At 34.2% G+C, this 19,584-nt stretch overlaps 1 protein-coding gene across 1 annotated transcript; it reads left to right on the forward strand.

Moving 5' to 3' along the window:
- Positions 1-2,958: 2,958 nt before the first annotated feature.
- On the forward strand, positions 2,959-9,789 carry LOC129892520 (protein disulfide isomerase-like 2-3). The gene is made up of 9 exons (XM_055968102.1): positions 2,959-3,149; positions 4,177-4,335; positions 6,186-6,299; positions 6,863-7,020; positions 7,836-7,935; positions 8,541-8,717; positions 8,810-8,955; positions 9,094-9,240; positions 9,322-9,789. Exons 1-9 carry the CDS (start codon positions 3,027-3,029, stop codon positions 9,494-9,496), a joined length of 1,299 nt encoding a protein of 432 aa, XP_055824077.1. The 5' UTR covers positions 2,959-3,026; the 3' UTR covers positions 9,497-9,789.
- Positions 9,790-19,584: the final 9,795 nt, after the last annotated feature.

Consider the following 19,584-nt stretch of genomic DNA (forward strand, 5'->3'; position numbering starts at 1 on the left):
CGAACTCCAAAAATTACAATCTTGATGGCGTTGGAAATAAGACTCAAAGACCTTTAATTTGGTAGGTCGTGGTCCACCCAGTTCATTATAACCTAGGAGATATGGTCGTTTGAAGTTGACCCTTATACTAATTCATCCGAAAACTTAATCGATTGAAAATCTTTGGACTCGATTTGGCGTTGGAGATCCCTTATGACCCCTAAGCACATCTAACACACTTAAAATACTTAGGAATTAATCCTAACTTTTATATATAATTACAAGTCCTTCGGTTCGAGGCTACACACACATGAAGAAATGTTCGAGTCTTTGTAAAAAAAATTCTGAGGTGTTATATTTTGTTGTCCGAAATAACAAAAAATAATAAATACATTTTTTCTCTTTTGATCATTTTCTCTCTCTTTTTTTTCCATTCATTTTCTCTCTCTCTTTTTTTCCATTCATTTTCTCTCTCCTTCTTCTGCCTTCTTCTCTCGCTCCCTTCTCTTTCTTCCTCACTCTCTCTCTCTCCTTCTTCTCTTTTTCTTTCTCTTTCTTCTTCCTCTTTTAAAATAATAATTAATTATTTTAATTTAAAACTTAATTTTGAATTAGATATTATAGAAATGATAATTTTACTATTTTTTTAAATTAGATAATTTTTTAAATATAAATACATATATAATGCATTTCTAACACAATAAAAAAAATATAAACGATAATAATAATACATTTTGAATTCAATATATTATACTTATTATAAACATGTTTCAATGCACGTGGTGAATATATAACTAAAATATTTTTAATACAATATTATATTTCGTTAATAAGAGAAAAAAATAAAAAATAATTATAATAGATTTTGAATTCAATATATTATATTATAGACATGTTTCAATGCACGTGGTGAAAATATAACTAAATATTTTTAATACAATTATCATTAATGTAAAAACCTATTACAGTTATTAAAGTTAAAGTTATGTCATAAACTGTAATAATTTTAAAATAGCATTAATAAGCATAATTAACTAAATAAATTATATTAATTAAGTAAAAATTCCATTTATATATCTGCTAATATTATAACATATATCAATTGCATATGTAATTATAGACTTTGTTACAATATTATTTCTTTGTAATGCATCAAAAATAAAAAATAAAAGTGTGATCTGCTCCAATTGAATAGGCAACACACAATTGTCATTTTATGATTCATATCAAACATGGCATTTTAATTCAATTTCATGAATTTCGTAATCAACAAGTCATGAGGGATAATTCAAATGATTTGGTGTGGTATTGCACAAATAACAAGAATTATATAAAAGTCATATTTTTATACAATTCAAGATTTGGTCATTTAAGAAATTTCATCACTTTAAATCAAATTATAAAATTATGAAACAAGCTATGCAAGCTTATTTCACACGTTCATGAAATTTCATTTTTATCTTGATCGAGAATTTGAGATTGATCAATTTATTTAGGCCAATGATATAATTTAAAAATTAGAGAGTTACATCCAATATTGTAGTTGAGATCCATTTACCTTTAGTTAGAAATTCAAATTTAAACTTTCAAAATATAGATTTTTTCTGTATAAAATGCTTTATCAAAGTAGATTTACTCATGCGTGAACACATAAAAAAAATTGTGGCTTATCTTTTTGGAATAACTGTTTAGTATATATATATATATATATATATATATATATATATATATATTTCTCTTATATAATCCTTCTATATTTCTCTTGCAATTTATGAATCTTTATCTAAACATTTATAAATGATAAACAACAATCTAAGGTAGCGTTTGGCCCCAAGTAGTTTTTGGAAAAACTTAAAAAATATTTGAAAACTTGTGTTTGTCCATATAATTTTTTTGGCAAAATTCCTAAGTTTCCAAGTTCTAAAAAAAGTAGAACTTGGGAACTTGGAAAGTTTTAAAATTTTAAAAATAACTCCAAACTTTTATATTTTTATAAAACATCAATCATTTATTAATTCTAACTAAATATTTATTTATCAATTTACTCCATTAATATGATCAATCAAGATTTTATAAAAGAATAGTTTGGTATTACCTCCTTCGGAAAAGAATAGTTTGAGTGACAAGATTTGGAAAAAATAATAATTTATTTTTAATTCGATTAATATATTGATGTTGTTGATTATTATCAATTATGTTATAAATTTTTTAATAATGAACATATTCATTATAAAATGATAACACAAACTTATAGGTATTTTAAATAATTTTTAGAACTTACAGATATAAAATAATATTTTTTGAAATTTCACCAATACTTGGGGCCAAACACATGGTGCAATTTCACCAAAATTTCTCTCAAAAATAACTTGTCAAGAATATTTGGAAATTTGGGACCAAATGAGGCCTAATACTTTATCGGTCCTAAATTATATTGACATGACTTTTAATAATAATTAAAAAAAAACATTTACGTAAATCAGCTATACATCCAATAATAGGCTAGTAAATTTCAAAAAATAGATGATAAATCTCAATAAAGGGAAAAGAATTATAAGGAGCCATTTTAACATAGATTTTTTTCTTCAAAAATTATTCAATTATACTCAGAACTAATATTTCAGTTAGTTTTTGTAGATAAATTTTACAAAAACAATTTTTGAAGGGAAAAAAAATATTTTTTACTCATATATAGTATATTTTTTCGAAAGTGAAAAACATATTTAACCATAAGTATATATAACATATTTTTATAATTTAAACCTTTTTTTCCTTCAAAGTTTAACCAAATTTATGTCCAAATGATTCCTTTAAGTATTTTGGTGAAAATATCTAGAACTTTCGACTTGAAAAAGGGAAAATAAAATAAAATAAAATTATTTTTCTTTCACCAATGAGTCATAAGCTGACGTGGAGGACTCTAATTGGTTAATACCACGTGGTCATTTGAGCATTGGTGCTTCTCTTTTTTTACTCTTTCAGTGTTAACCCTCACCATTAATACTCCATAATTCTCTCAACAGAAACGACGAAGAAAGAAGAAAACAATGGATCGAGCTTCGTTTTCCCCACTTTTCTTGATTGTTCTACACTTTATCGCCACTGTCAATGCACTGTACGGACCTTCATCCCCAGTTGTTCAGTTAACTGACTCCAACTTTAAGTCTAAGGTATTTTTCTTTAATTTTCATTCAAGAAGAATTTTTTAAACATGGATTTGGTTTGATTTTAGATGAAGGAAACCCCATTTTGTTATATCGATCAATTTTGTTAAAGGGTGTCTATTTATGTGTCTAAACGCGAGATCAGTGTTCGTTTCTGCAATATATGGGGGAAAGGATTAAACTGGGGTTTGAGTTTTATGCGAACTGTTCATTGATTGAATGTCATTCTTTATTGTTGTTGTTTGGATTTCACTGTTAATTTTCTGGAGAAAGGATTGATTATTGATGTTCTATTACTTATCTATGATTAATTCGCATTTCGTTCAATATTTTAGGCAAGGGTTTTAGGCCCAACATTTTTGGGACCTTTTTTTTTTCACTCTGGTGTTCGGTACATGTATGGAATTGTCCAATTGATTTAAATTCGCGCCACACAAGGGGCTCATTAAAGAGGGAAATATTTCCTAGCAAGATTATTTTTCCATCTTGAGACCTCTAGTTAAGTACATTCTTTTTTCTCAGTTTCAAGCACTGTGACTAGTATACTGAAACATTGAAAAGCTAAACAAAAAAACTTAATAAGAATATATATGATGTTTCTAAAAAAAAGTAAGGCCCCATCGTTAAAGCTTGGCCTTAGGTCACTGATCTTATTGAGACGGTTCATGTGTCATGATTGCATCAAGAAAATAATGCGCTGCTTAATTGAAATGGTATTCCTCTGTGCTACATAATGATTTATAGATGACCTTGATACTGCAAACTTAAACATTTTTATGTTTGGGTCATTGACAGAGTTAAAAACATCAATATAAGCTTCAACTGTCATTTTTTTTTAAAAAACAACTAAAACAAATAAAAATGAAAAGTTTTTGGGGGGGTAAAACTAGTACCCATCTTACATCCTACTTTGGGAGTGTTTTACTGCCTTATATCAGTTTTCTATTGTGATTGATGCATTCTTGGCGTCTAACTTAAACTGCAAAGCTGGTTTAAATAGCATTTCAACAATCTTCAACTTTTATAATTGCAGGTGCTAAATTCAAAAGGTATTGTTTTAGTTGAGTTCTTTGCACCTTGGTGTGGTCATTGTCAAGCTCTGACACCCACATGGGAAAAGGCAGCTACCATATTGAAAGGTGTTGCCACTGTTGCAGCTCTTGACGCTGATGCTCACAAATCCCTGGCACAGGTATTGTTTAGTTAGTGTTGTCTTAAACATGCACAGCCATTTACTTCCTTGATCACACTATCTTCTGCCTTGTAACCTGAATAAGATCAGATGAGGATGTATTGAGATGATGAAATGAAACCTTCTAGTATGGTATTCGTTATAGACCAGGGATAATGTGCTGAAAATGGTATGACTGATGATTTATAAAAACTGAAAGAACATATAAGGGTGAGATTTTTACCATCTTTCTTTGGAAAAAGAAAAAGAAGTCAGATGCATGTTACCTTGTGTCGCCGAAATTATTCAACTAAAAATCATCATATTAGTTGACGTATCATATTGGTGGGACATGAGTATGACCAATTTGTGCAAATTCTTCATCACACACTAAAATTAACTGCACATTTTCACCTGGACGACCATGGAGGCTTGAAAACAAGACAATCTGGAAACGAGCTTTTTGCCAACACGCTTTTGAGAATAGAAGAGACGAGAAATGGCTGTGATTGATGAGGTCCATACCATTACCTTTATCAGGCTGGTTTACCAGAGTTTTGTCTTTCCCAACCTGACAAGACTTCCACTGATTTATAATTTATTTTGGGTTCCTTATTTTATGTTTATATTTGGTCCTACCCACCAGAGACTTACTAACAAATACATATCCATGCCCAGATTCATGTAACATAGATAGATGCTGCTCTAATTATGGCCGATCGCTCAATTTTGGGCTTCTAAGCCTTGGAAATTATTTTAGGAACTATAATTGAAGCATTTGGAGCAATCTTAACGTGATAACAAAGTTTCTTGGATATATAGAATATGACTGTATGTCTAAAGTGAAGCCGAGGAGAAAATTAGCTAAAGAATTCTATCCACCTCACTTAGATTATATTCTTCAAACATGCGACTAGCTTGCTTTTTTGAAATGTGTAATCTTTAGAAATAGTTAAAATCCTTGACATATGCATAATTAAAGAAATATTGAAACAATCAAAAAAGTTAAAGAATCATTCAACTTGTGCGCAGTTGCGATAACTTGATCCACTATTCCACTTTTATTTTGATTTTCACAGAGGCTACTGAAGCTTCTAGGACTTAGTTTCATGTAGTTCCGATTCTTCTAAGAGAGAGAATAACACTAGATTACTAGGAGGATTGTTAACTAATCTAAAATATTTCCACACTCTATAACTTATAGTTTCCCTAGCCTGAGTAAGATTCCGATCTAATAAAATATGGGAATAAGCTGAGTAGTTCAATCAAATTAGGACAATTTGGCATAGTGTTATTAAAAGGCATTACCTTGTTGCTTAAAGCAAGGAAGCAATGGGTTATTGCCATGCATTTTAGAGAAGTTTATGCTTCAAATAATGGTGCACAAAGCGATTCTAATGTGATTGGTCACTCCTTTCAATATAAGCATTGTTGTATGTCGGATGGTGAGTTATTCTAACTTCAATTTAATTTTTATGGTACTAAATTCACAGATGTTGAATATTTTTTTTAATTCTCATATACTGTGCGCTTCACTTCAAAGAAGCATGTCTCACTTATCAGTTTTCACTTCAAGCCCCCACGAATCTTGTTTTGCACTTTCTGATTTTACAAAAACACTGCAGTTTGGTTGGAGTCTTTGGAGTTGGTTTCTTACCTGTTTCAAAACTATATTCGATCTCTGGATTTATGGCGTTGCTGCTCTCACTTTTCACATCTTTCTGTGCACGTTTATGCATCTTATCAATTAATATTTTAAAATCTAAAGATCCCAAGCATCATCAGAGTATCAATGGTTGGACTTAAGAGTTCCGTTTCACACTTTAAGATAAATTCAGAAGTGATAAAATTGACACGTATTCATGATTTAGGAATATGGAATCAGAGGCTTTCCTACCATCAAGGTGTTTGCACCTGGAAAACCTCCTGTTGATTATCAAGGGGCACGTGATGCAAAGCCAGTTGCCGAATACGCATTGCAGCAGGTACTTATCATTGTTTACGCTGTTTGAAAGTCAGTCTGTACTAGGGCTTTTCTTTTTTCCAACTTCTGTTTATGTTAAAAGACTTCAGCATCATGTCTTTTTTCTGGCTTTTTACAATTTCATCTCCAGCAAAAGCCCTGTATCTTAACCCAATCAAATGATTCTGCCGTTCATTTTCTTATTACCTGATATAATGCATTGCTAGATCCAAATCATTTTCTTATTGCCAAATATAATGCATTGCTAGATCCAAATCTAGTAGTTAGGATGAATAAATTCCTTTTTAATGATGTCTGGGGTTAAGCTGTAAGCATTTAGTTGTCAAGAAAAAGGATTCTATGTATTAAGTCGTATTGAAGCGTAATAATCTTCTTTATACATTACACATTTGATGATAGTAAAATAATCTATTTAATGGACAAATTATCCTAACGAGCTTTGAGTCATTTTATCTTGCGTAATTGATGTAATGATGGTCTTGAGTCCTTTCTCCACGTCCCTTTTGAATTTTCATGAGTCATGAGAAATCATGAAGGTTTTGACGTCAACTGCTTCTCATACAGATCAAAGCACTGCTGAAGGAGCGGATACATGGTAAAGCGACAGGAGGATCTTCTGAGAATTCTGAGCCCAGTGCATCAGTAGAGTTGAATTCACGGAATTTTGATGAGAATGTTCTTAAGAGCAAAGATCTCTGGATTGTTGAGTTTTTCGCACCTTGGTAAGTTTCAACTGTTACGACTTCTCTTTCTTTGTTGTCAGCCCTTAAATTATTTGTACTTGCAAGAGTCTAAGGTCTTTTTTTTGGTGTGCGTATATATATATATTTGTCCGCTTTCAGCTATGCCAAATAGATGGGCTACCTTGTGAAATAAAACATCATATGTATGTAATGAGCGTCTAGAACAGAATCCAGAATGCTCTCTCTCTCTTTCTCTCTCTCTCTCTCTATATATATATAGTATTTGAATAACTCTGAGACTAGTATTGATGCGGTGCACAATGGAATTCTATAAATGACTCTAAGTTACTACAGTCTGTAACCCGCCATGACACATCAATTAATATTATGATTCCGATTTCTTGGGAAGGAAACTGCAGGATATTGTTTCAAACTGATCTAAACTCTAATAATTGGGTATTCCAGTTAATTTAGTGTTTTACGCCATTTGTAAGAATTTAACTATTCACAAATCTGAGAGAGGAAGTATCATCAGACATTTAAGCTGATGCGAACTATATGATAGGGAACCCCAGTTTCTGTTAAGTTGGAAGGTAGAAGACCCTTAACATTTGAGGTGGACCTTGCCTCTAGAGTTTATCCTTGTTGAAAAGGTCACTCCTAAGTTTCTGAAGATGATGTGTGTACTAAAGGTATATGTGAATGTGATGCGTCATACATTTCCTTCTTCCTCCAACTTTTCTTCTTTGCCTTCAATTTTGATGTCAAGACCCTTCTCTGCGATCACTTTCTTTTAGATTATATATTGTTTCTATTTACTTACTGAGGTCTTACATTTAAATGACACTTTTAAGGTGTGGGCACTGCAAAAAGCTTGCTCCTGAGTGGAAGAAAGCTGCTAAGAACCTTCAGGGTAAGGTGAAGCTGGGCCACGTAGACTGTGATGCAGAGAAGGTAGGTTTAGGCTCTTATGATCAGTTGGACATCTGTCATCTAATTGAATTATAGCTCTTTTTTCGTCTTTCAAATAGTAAGAGAATAACAGAGGACATATGAAGGTAGTTTCTGCAGACAATTTTGAGACACACTGTTGTATTAGTTTAAAAAGCTGCTTGCACCTATTAGCATGTGTTATAAAGTGAAATCTCTCAAAAATGATCCCGCCCAACAAAGGAATATATTATCTATACTATCATTCTTGGTTTTCTACTTGTTCATATTCTCTGGCCTGCAGTTCTCTACCCTGGCAATTTCTAACTCTATGATCATATATTGCTTTCTGTCTGTTCACGTAATTTCTCCAGCTTTGAATAGGAATATTTGCTTAGCTTCCTTAACTTGAATTATTAATCATTAAGCCCCAAGTTCTCAGTCCTACTCATTAAAAAAGGAAAGTGGGAATAAGGGGGAAACAAAGAGCAACAGTATGCAGTTACATGGAAAATGAAGATGATATGGCTGTTCTCATCCCTTGATTTGGCTTTTTAAATTGGAGTTCTTTGTAACTTTTAAAATATAGCTTATTGTGTGTCCCAGTTCTAATTAGGGTATGTCATCAGTCTTTGATGAGCAGGTACAAGGTCCAAGGTTTCCCCACAATTTTGGTATTTGGTGCTGACAAGGAAAGCCCTGTCCCATACGAAGGTGCAAGAACAGCTTCAGCCATTGAGTTCTTCGGATTAGAGCAGCTGGAAACAAATGTTGCACCTCCTGAAGTGATTGAGTTGACTAGCCCAGTAAGCTGACTTTTAATCTTGAACCCTTCTTCCTTTCTCTTGCCTATCATACCCTTTAGAATAATATTTGTCTGATCCATCTCTGTATGAAGGATGTCATGGAAGAGAAATGCAATTCTGCTGCGATCTGCTTTGTTTCATTCCTGCCGGATATATTAGATTCCAAGGCAGAAGGAAGGAACAAATACCTAGAAATGTTGTTAGCTGTTGCAGAGAAGTTCAAGAGAAATCCCTACAGGCAAGTACACTCAGCCACACTTATTGGACTATATTCTTCCACTACATACGTCTTGTTGCCCGTAATACAATCACGTGGGTTGAAAACATGAAATGTACTCAGATTTGGAGATAACATTAGATTTTGTTAATTTTACAGCTTTGTTTGGGTGGGTGCTGGTAAGCAACCAGATCTTGAAAAGCACGTCGGTGTTGGTGGTTATGGATATCCCGCTATGGTAGCTTTGAATGTTAAAAAAGGAGTATATGCACCTCTTAAGAGTGCATTCCAGCGTCAGCCTATAGTGTAAGTAATTTTCTCCATATGATTTGAAATCCAATGTTTTTTTGGGATTGAAACATGAAATTGTTCATTCTGCATATACAGAGACTTCGTGAAAGAAGCTGGACTAGGTGGAAAAGGTAATCTTCCATTAGCTGCTACTCCTTCAATTGTAAAGAGTGAACCATGGGATGGAAAAGATGGAGAAATCATCGAAGAAGACGAGTTCTCCCTTGAAGAACTTATGGGAGACGACACACCTAACAAGGATGAGTTATAATTCTTCTACCCTTTCATATAGAGGATTATGATAAGCTAGATAGAAACAGTTTTGAGCAAAAAATCGTGTATTACTGTGTTGTATGTCATTTATCATCAGATTGGCATCCTCTAGTTCAAAAGAGATTTCCTTTGTTCCCTGGAACATTACTTTGATTATTACTCTTTGGGATATGCAGAAGTAGCCCTTTCTTCTATTGTTGGCTTGTTTTTTTACAGGTTTAGAACATAATATGTATTGCAGACTATGAGGCCGTTTGGATTGGCTTATAAGTTGCTTATAAGTTGTTTTCAGCTTTTTTGAGTGTTTGGCTGGCCAACTTAAAGTTATTTTGTGCTTAAAATAAGCCCCAATAAATAGTTCGGTTTATTTGGATGAACTTATTTTAAGCAGTTTATAAGTTGAAAACAGCTTATAAGTCAAAAAATAAAATTGGCCTGCATTTTTTTTTTAAAAAAACTTATAAGCAGTTTTCAACTTATAAGTTAACTTAAAAATAAGTCAATCTAAACAAGCTATATAGCACTAGGCCACACGTTGATCGTCATTTAACTAAATGTTTTCTAGCACTAGACCACACATTGATCGTCATTTAAATAAATGTTTTCTAGCACTAAACCACACATTGATCGTCATTTAAATAAATGTTTTCTTGTTAAATAAGTGAGTTCTACTTATTTTGTTGTATTAGGTATGTAAATACAAAATATTATCTTGTCTACCTAGATGAATACTATGGGAGGTGGTGTGGAGTGAAGACGAGGTGTGCTGTGGGGAGACGACAGTCAAAATTTAAATCTTAAAATGTCCATGTTAATTGACAACTTATCAAGTACATTTCAATCATTTGAAGTGAGATACAGTCATATACTATAGAATTCAATTAAGAAGTAATGAAATTAGGTTTTTGTTACGAATCTAATGGATTCGGTGGATGACTATTCAATGAATGTTGTCTTATACATATAGTTAATTAATATTAGACTTAATTTTTGAAAGTCTCATCGACTCATCCTATAAATTAGGATAAGACCCTAATTGACATGGTATGTTGGATTTCAAGGATCATTCAAAATCTCAACTCTAATACCAAGTTTGTCATGATCGAAGCCAAAGGCCAAGACGTGACACGATGAATTTCACCTTTTAGAAAGACACTAAAAACACTTGATAATTTTTCTTATGCACTTGATAAATTAGGATGTTCTTTACTTTGCAAGTCTTATACAACGAATTCTTAACTCACCGAATTTTCATTGGTAATTGTTCCGCTAGTTTTAAACAGTTTTGTGTGAATTAAAATTAATTAATAAAATAAAAAATAATATGTAATCAAATCATATTATTTGTCCCAAGCAATTTTCAAAAGCAAATATTAAAGATGGAGCATGTGTGTGAATGACCCTATCTATATAATTCATGACGACAAACCTTTTCCAATCAGAAATTGGAATAATATATAATTAAGGAAAGGAAATTTACCGCCCATTAAATTTTTCTTTTCCTATTCCTTTCCTATTGAATTTGGGATTAGAATCCTACTATTATAAATAAAGGCCATTCTTGTTGGAAAAGAAAAAAAAATAAAATCCCAAACTCCTCCTTTGTTGAGGTGACTAATCCTTAAAGTGATGAAGCTACTACAGAATTGTGCTTCCCGATTTGATTATATTTCGCATCTTGAGCTATTTGCCCCATCGTTGTTTGTTCAAATTCAAATGTGTTTGCAAGCTGTGGTCTACCCAACTTTCTTGTACCTTCGTAGCAAACACTGCTCCTTCTCTGAGTATGTAAATATCTTGGAAAAGTTTACTGCCAATCCTGATAGATGGCGGGGCTTTACCACAATCTGTTACAGTAGTCACCACTTATGTCTGCAGAAGAAGATAGCTTCTTCTCAAACTTTGATATACCGCATACATTGCAATTTCCTGTGCGACGTGCTCCCAATCCCCAGTCCACAAAATCCTAGTTTGTGCATTGCCCTGGAGTATGTTCCCATTACGTCTAACCCACAAGGTGGTTGTGTTAAAGTTTATTTCTGTTTATGAAGATGGAAACAACAACCTTGGTTATGAAATTCTCTCTCTCGACATTGCTGGCGGGCCATTGATGATGTGGTGCCACCGCCTAGTGATGGGCGAATGATGAATAGCATTTAAATCTTGTTTAGAATGGGAGTTGCTTATTGCATTCGCTTTGTTGAAACAACGGAGGAGATCGATGAGATACAAGTTGATGTTCTCGATATGGTTAATGAGACCTACATTGGTCGTACTACTTTCCCTAGAGAAAAATTCATCAGCACCACTTTGCATCTCTTGGATTGGAATGGACGCCTCTCCTTTTCTCAACTATTAAATGATGAGCTTCATGTCTTGGTACTAGATGATCACAAAGATTTGAAATGGGCTGAAACAAAGCGTATCATCAAGCTGCACTTCTTGAAAACATCCATTTCATGCTTGTGCTGACGTGTCTACTTTGGTGTTTATCCGGCGGGACTACTAGGGCAATCGATCCTTCTGCTGCTATTATAACATTTAAACCCAGGAGTTGTCTACTCGTGAAATATATTCCAGCATAATTGATGCTGAACTGGTCCCAATTAAGGTAGCCGAATTTGCCTTCCACAAAGCAGGCTTGTAGGAATTAATGCTTTTTAGATATAGTTGTTGTTATGTGAAGACATATTTAACTACTCTTTATTGCTGTGAAGACAAACTCCACTGTTGATTTAATCACCGATTGATTGTCTAATCCATATTTAAATTGGCCGGTGTCTATAAGTGTTTGATATTCTGCTTAATCCCTTTGTTTTATGTCTCTTAAATTATCATATTTCAGCAATTTTTGTGTTGCTCATCTGCTTTTCACGTAGGTGATATTTTGGGTTTATGCTGCTGGTATGGAGGAGCTTTGGAAATAGAAATAGTGACATCTTTTCAAAATCTTTCATCTAACAAGACTCCGTGGAGTCACGATTACTTCCTAGGAAACAGTCCATAAGCCATTTGTGATAGGAAAATATGATAGGTGGAAAGTGATAATGCCCAATGATCAATCCTAAAAGATAACTCTAAAGATGCCTAACTGCCAGAACAATCATTAGGAGTTTCTTGGGTAGTTTATTAGGGGCAGATGCTTCCTAAAGAGCAACAGAAACGTGCAAAGGGATGCCTAAGCTAGAATCTTGCTTGTGAGAATGATGATTTAAGACCGCCGGATTGAGAATGAGATTTTGCAAAAGATAGTTAGTGAGATTGTGTACACGAGAAGACTTAGCAACTATAAAAAGTATCAAGATTGAGAACAGAGGACCTCCATCTCAAAATGTCAGAATAGGAAAATAATTGATTAGAAAGCAAGAATTAAGCCTTCAGATTTTTACTTTGATTGACTATTATGACCAATGAACCAACACTTTTCCCTTTTGAGTTATTCTTTTCTTAAAGCAGAGAAGAGGGTGATACGTGTTGGTAAGCAAACGAGCCTACTTTGAAAGATCAAAGCAAGTTGCATCATTCGATTCCATGGCAAGAAAAAAAAGAGTAGAAATGACTGGTACGACATTAGGAAAGAAGGATATCTGACATGACTTTGTCAGACCTTGAGACCACTAATCAAGAGAATCACAGTCGAAATGAGGAATTCACCGCATATTTAGTTCAACAAATTGATGACTTACAAAAAAATTACAACATACCAAAGCTGCAAAGGTAGCTGTTACGACAAGCACGCTCTTTAAGGCTACGGAAAAACTGCCATCTTCGACCCCATCATATATTGCAAACCATTTGGATATGTATGCTACAAGACCCATGATCTCTCCATTCTTAACCTACTCACTGTAGGCCTAACCACTAAAAAATCAACTACCTATGGATCCTTTTTACATTTTTACATCGCCATTCCACCAATATTATATTCCAAATGCCAATCACTATCGAAATTCCATGCCCACACAACAAACACCGCTACCTAAACGTCCAAATGTTGTACCCTCATATCAAACTCTATTACCTACATGCCAAAGTATCCTACCCTCGTACCAAAATGCGTTACCTACATACCAAAATGTCATCATTCCACTTTTCAAAAACAACCCAAAACCTGCACACACGTCCAAGCTACACCGACTTACATAATCCACACCTCAAATACTCCTCATCAAGGTCAGAATGAATTGAACCGTTATGAGGAAATGGAGAAGGAATGGAAGGTGAGAGATGAAAAACGTGAGCAAAAGACGATCGCAATGAAAGAGACTTTCTCACAGGTTTTATGGGAAATTGTTGAAAGTGGCATTGATGAAGAAGATGATGCCGCTGAGATAAAGAAAAAGACCAAAAGACACTCACACTTATCCATCAAAGTTTGGATGAAAAAATGTTCGAGAAGGTGGCAAATGCAACCAACTCTAAGCAAGCATGGGATATTCTTCAAACTTTCTTTAAAGGTTAGACAAGGTGAAAAAGTTTCATCTCCAAACCTTAAAGAGGAGAATTTGAATCTAGTGAACGTGTTACAAGCTTACTCCTATTTTATTTTTTTTCGTTTTCATATTGAAAAAGTAATAAGAATGAGAAGTGTTAAGCTTTTTATCATCCTGGCATCGAGCTATTTTTTTCGCAGGACCTCCTCTACAGTATCGTCACCGCAGTAGAGTTGCTGCAAATAAAGGAATCCGAAACAAGAGTTGGTTGAACAAGCTTTGCAAGCAAAAAATTCTTTGAAGGAGAAAGGTGAAAGGTGTGACTCACAACAAAGAGGTCGTGGGCATGGAAGAGACCGTTATAGAGGAGGAAGAGGTGGTAGTCAATCTTCGACCAAAGAAAATAGAAGTCAAGGCTAGCTCCAATCAAGAAAGAGGCTACGAAAGAGGTATTGGATGAAGGTCAAATCAAGGAAGATATGAAAAATAAAATATTGAAGTTATACTTGTCATAAATATGATCATTTTTCCCGGGAATGTAAAAGTAATTTGGAGGAGATAAATAATTTTGTGGAGAGCAAAAATGAAGATGACACTTTACCCATTAAGATATTGCAACATTAATAGTAGTAAATGTTATGCCATCTATCGAGATTTTAATAAATAGTTATCTTAAATTATTAATTATTTTACAATTCAAGATGAAACTAATTGTATTTTTACATTTCATTGTAATAATTATTCTTAAAAATTAGTGAAGAGATAAAATAATCTCTAAATTATTTTTATTTTTCCACTTTTAATTACCCATGTAAGGATAGTAATGTGGGTTCATGATAATCACCAAGACATAAATAAATAGTCACGTAAGAAAGGGTGCTACAATTAACTAAACACTATTTTATTTCTCAATTACTACGACAACCCCCACATTAAATAAAGTAAACAATTACTATTATATTTCTATCCAAATTTTTTTCTTCAAATTTATCAATAGATGATATATACATTTTTTAGGAAAAATTTGGGGCCCTAAAAAATTTGGGTCCCAAGCGATTGCTTTAATGACCTTATGATCGAGACTGAGATACATGCTCTCCGCAATCAGAAAGAAGCTGCTGCATATAGTTGTCATTAACATGGAGGTGGATATAGCTTTAGATAGAAATAGCACTGCATGATCTCTGATTAGAGAGATCGACCTACATTGGTCATACTCCTTTCCCTAGAGCAAGTTTCTTCTCAAAGTTGAGCATGAGCACCACTCATCTATTGGATTGGAATGGCCACCTCTCCGCTGCTCAACTACTTAAAAGATGAGCTTCATGTCTTGGTATCCTAGACGATCACACAAAGTTGAAAACTTCTTGAAAGCCATGCAAAATAATTTGAGTTAAAAAATTTAAATCAATGGATGAACTAGTCCAGATTAATAATTATATATTCCTTTGGAATCCCTTATATATACTATCAATATTGAATAATAACAAATATTATTAAATACTCTAATTCATGATCGGCGTAGGGGTCTGGTTTGTTAATTTTAAATAATATGCTATTTATTTATTTTAAAGCCTAGCCGAGCAATTTTAAAAAACAAAAATTAAAATTAAAGAACACCACAAATAGTAGCATGTGTGAATGACCCAATATAATTCATGACGACAAACCTTTTCCAATCAGGAATTGGAATGATATATAATTAAGGAAAGAAAATTTACCGCCCATTAAATTTTCCTTTACCTATTCCTAGTGAATTACCGCCCAACTTAGATTCATCTGGAGCATGTCAAATAAATTAAGAATGAAAAAGACTAAATAATTGGAAAATGAAAGAATAAAAACAGCCATTATTTAGAAAAGAACTATTGTTCATCTTCCCGCCAACGTGAATATCGAGAAAAATCTAAGAAAGTTTTCCATTTTTGCTCAAAATGTTTGTACAAAAGAGAATAAAACACTATAATAGAAGAAAAAATCATTAAAAATTAGATGCAAATCTCAAACAGAAAAATGAGCAGCAAATTTTCATCAAAATCATGAACTTCAAGTTCAACCACATGCAAAACTAACACAAAGAGCCTATTTAGAGAAACCCACAAAGAAATCTTAAAAATACGGCTCAAATCAAGGAGAGGAGAAGGATGCAGGTAGCAAAACCTGGCAGAAATAATAGAAATTGATCATGGCTTTTGATGTGTTAAATACAAGACAATCAGCACTCGGATGGAAGAGAAAAATCATTAAGAAAAAAACAAATATACATTTATAAAATAGAGCAAAGTGGGGCCACAACGAGCAATAATATATGGTCTTTGAAAGGCTAAAGTTATCTTCACAGTAAAGGTAAAACAAAGGAGTAGTAATACCTAACCAATAAGTAAAATGAAATCAGCTTAATTGACCAAACTACCCTATGCAAGCAAGCAAACATGTCGATCTGTACTCTCTCTTATAATATAACTAGTCTCTTAGAACGTGCGTCCCTTATTATTTTAACAACTTCCTAACAAACTAACAACTTACTAACCAACTTAGTTAGTTTAACTAACCATTAAGCTTGCTTAACTAACTCCTTAGTCAACACTCTCCCTCAAGCTCATGGTTTAAATAAATCCATGACTCCTAAGCCACTTAGGAGTAGTTGATGTTGTGCTTTGCCAAGGCTCTTTGTGAGTAGATCAGCAAGCTGATCTTCCTTGTGGATGAATTCAGTTTTCAGAGTTTCTTGACAGATCTTTTCCCTTACAAAATGACAATCTATGTTTATGTGTTTGGTCCTTTCATGGAAGATTGGATTTGCTGCAATTTGTATTGCCGACTTGCTGTCACACACCATTCTAACAGGAAGATCAACTTGAATACTAAGCTCTCTGAATAAGCCAATCAGCCAAGTTACCTCAGCTGCATAGTTTGTCATGCTCATGAATTCAACCTCTGCTGAACTTCTAGAGACTGTCTCTTGTTTCTTAGACTTCCAAGAGATGAGAGCTCCACCAAATTTGATTAAATAACCAGTGACAGATCTCCTAATCTCTAGACATGCTCCCAGTCTGAGTCACAGTAGGCAAGGAGTTGATTTGAAGTCACTGTTGGCATGAAAAGTCCAAGGCCTGGAGCTTCCTTAATGTATCTTACCACCCTGAGTGCTGCAACCATGTGTGACTCCTTGGGGCAATGCATATATTAACTCAACTTCTGAACTGAGAATGCTAGATCAGGTCTGGTCATTGTAAGATAGAGAAGTCTTCCAACTAGCCTCTAATATCTACCAGGGTCCTTCAGCACAGGATCTGCATGTTCTCCTTTTGGAGAAACATGCTCATCAAACCTTACAGATATTAGCTTCAGATTTTGTTCCAGTGGTGTATCTCTAGGTTTAGCTCCCCCTAGACCAGCTTCGGCTATTAACTCCAATGTATACTTTCTTTGAGACAAATGTATACCTTGACTGGATCTAGCAACTTCAATTCCTAGAAAGAATTTAAGTTCTCCTAGATCCTTCATCTTGAATTATTTCTACAGGTCCTTCCTTGTGCAATTTATAAGTGGTTGCCTGTTGCTAGTGATTAAAAGGTCACCTACATAGACCAATATAATAACTATGTCATCTTCAACTTGTCTAGTGAATAAAAAGTAGTCATAGTGGCTCTGAATAAAGCTCAACTGTACTAGGGCTTCTGTTAATTTCAAGTTTCATTGCCTAGGAGCTTGTTTGAGGCCATAAAGGGACTTGTAGAGTTTGCAGACTTTACCATGCTCTCTCTATCTTGCAAAACCAGCAGGAATAGTTATGTATACCTCCTCTAAGAGATCACCATTGAGGAAAGCATTGTGAATATCCATTTGGTGAATGCACCAACCTTTAGAAGCAGCCAGAGCAACAATAGATCTAATAGTAACCATCTTTGCAACATGGCTGAAAGTCTCATTGTAGTCCAGGCCTTCTTGTTGGTTGTATCCTTTGGCCACTAGCCTTGCCTTAAACCTTTCAACCTCACCTGAAGCCTTGTACTTCACCTTATATACCCACTTGCAGCCAATGAATTTCTTGTCGGGGGCAAGTCCAACACACTCCAAGTATGATTATCCTGCAAAGCAACAATCTCTAGTTCTATAGCCTGGACCCATTGAGGATCAAGAGATGCTTTAGAATAGAATGTAGGTTCAGTGATGGCTGAGTAGGTAGCTAGAGCATGAACATAAGTAGGGGACAAATGAGCATAGGATAAATGATCAAAAAGGGGATATGAAGAGGAGGTATTGTGGTGTGCAGTGACAAAGTCTTGAAGCCACAGGGAGGTTTAGTTTGTCTAGAGGACTTCCTAAGAGGAAGGATATTTGTTTTGGGAGTAATATGAAGGTTTGAGGAGGGTGAATGAAGGTCTGGACAAGAGTTATGAGGAGGAGAAGGGGTGATGAATATAACAATTCAAAGGGAGATTTGTAATAAAGAAGTTTGGAGGGAAGTCTATTAATAAGGTAGATAGCAGTAGTGACACACTCACCCCAAAAATTTCAAAGGGATGCTAGCTTGAAATCTGATAGCTCTAGCCATATCTAGGATAGATCTATATTTCCTTTCAGCAACACCATTTTATTGAGGTGTATAGACATATGTACTCTGATGAAGGATACCAAGAGCAGATAGTAAAGATTGGAAATCATGACTAAGAAACTCACTACCATTATCAGTCCTAAAAGTTTTAACAGTAGTAGAGAAGAGGTTGTGAACCTGTGCAAAAAACTTTCTCAACACCACTATAGTATCAACTTTAGAGGTAATGAGAAATAACCAAGTAAATTTGGAAAAATCATCTACTATAGTAACAAAGTACTTCATTCCAGAATGATTTGGTACTCTGTAAGGACCCCATATATCACAATGAATAAGTTCAAACACAGATTTAGAAATATGAGAGCTAACTGGAAAAGGAAGCTTAGTTTGTTTATCTAAGGGGAAGATAATACAAGGTAAATGCACAGTGGTATGTACAATATCAAGAACAGTGAACTTCTTTATTATGTCTATAGGAGCATGACCTAATCTTCTATGCCATAAGGAAATAGACTCAGATTGACTTGATGGAGCAGAGGAAGTATTTGTTGAATGTGCTGAAGGAGGAACAACTGGGACTGAGTTGATGAGATTTTCCTTGAGGATGTAGAGACCTTGATCTTCTCTACCAATCTCCATGACCAGTTCATTGGAGAGATCCTGAAAAATATAAAAATCAGGAAAGAAATCTGCCATACACTGAAGTTCTTTGGTAAGTTGTGACACAGACAGTAAGTTACACTTGAAATCTGGAACAAACAGCACATTACTAATACTTTGGCTACCAAGTACTTTTATTCTCCCAGTATGTGAAACTGATGCTACATTACCAGTAGGGAGATGAACTTCTCTCCTCTCAGAGCTAGGCACAGGTTGAATTGTATCAAGTACATCAAGACTAGCTTTCATATGATCTGTGGCTCCAGTATTAACTATCCAATCCATAGGCACATATTTGAAGACTAAGGCAGACATGGTACTACCTGTAGTAGCTGCTTTAGCTGAGTGCTCCCCTGCATTTTCACTTCTTTTTGCCAATATTTGCATGATATGCTGATACTGATTTTGGGTGAAGAATGTTGCTAAAACTGGAAA

This window comes from Solanum dulcamara, chromosome 6 (genome assembly GCF_947179165.1).
Source record: "Solanum dulcamara chromosome 6, daSolDulc1.2, whole genome shotgun sequence".
In the NCBI taxonomy this organism is placed as follows: Eukaryota; Viridiplantae; Streptophyta; class Magnoliopsida; order Solanales; family Solanaceae; genus Solanum; species Solanum dulcamara.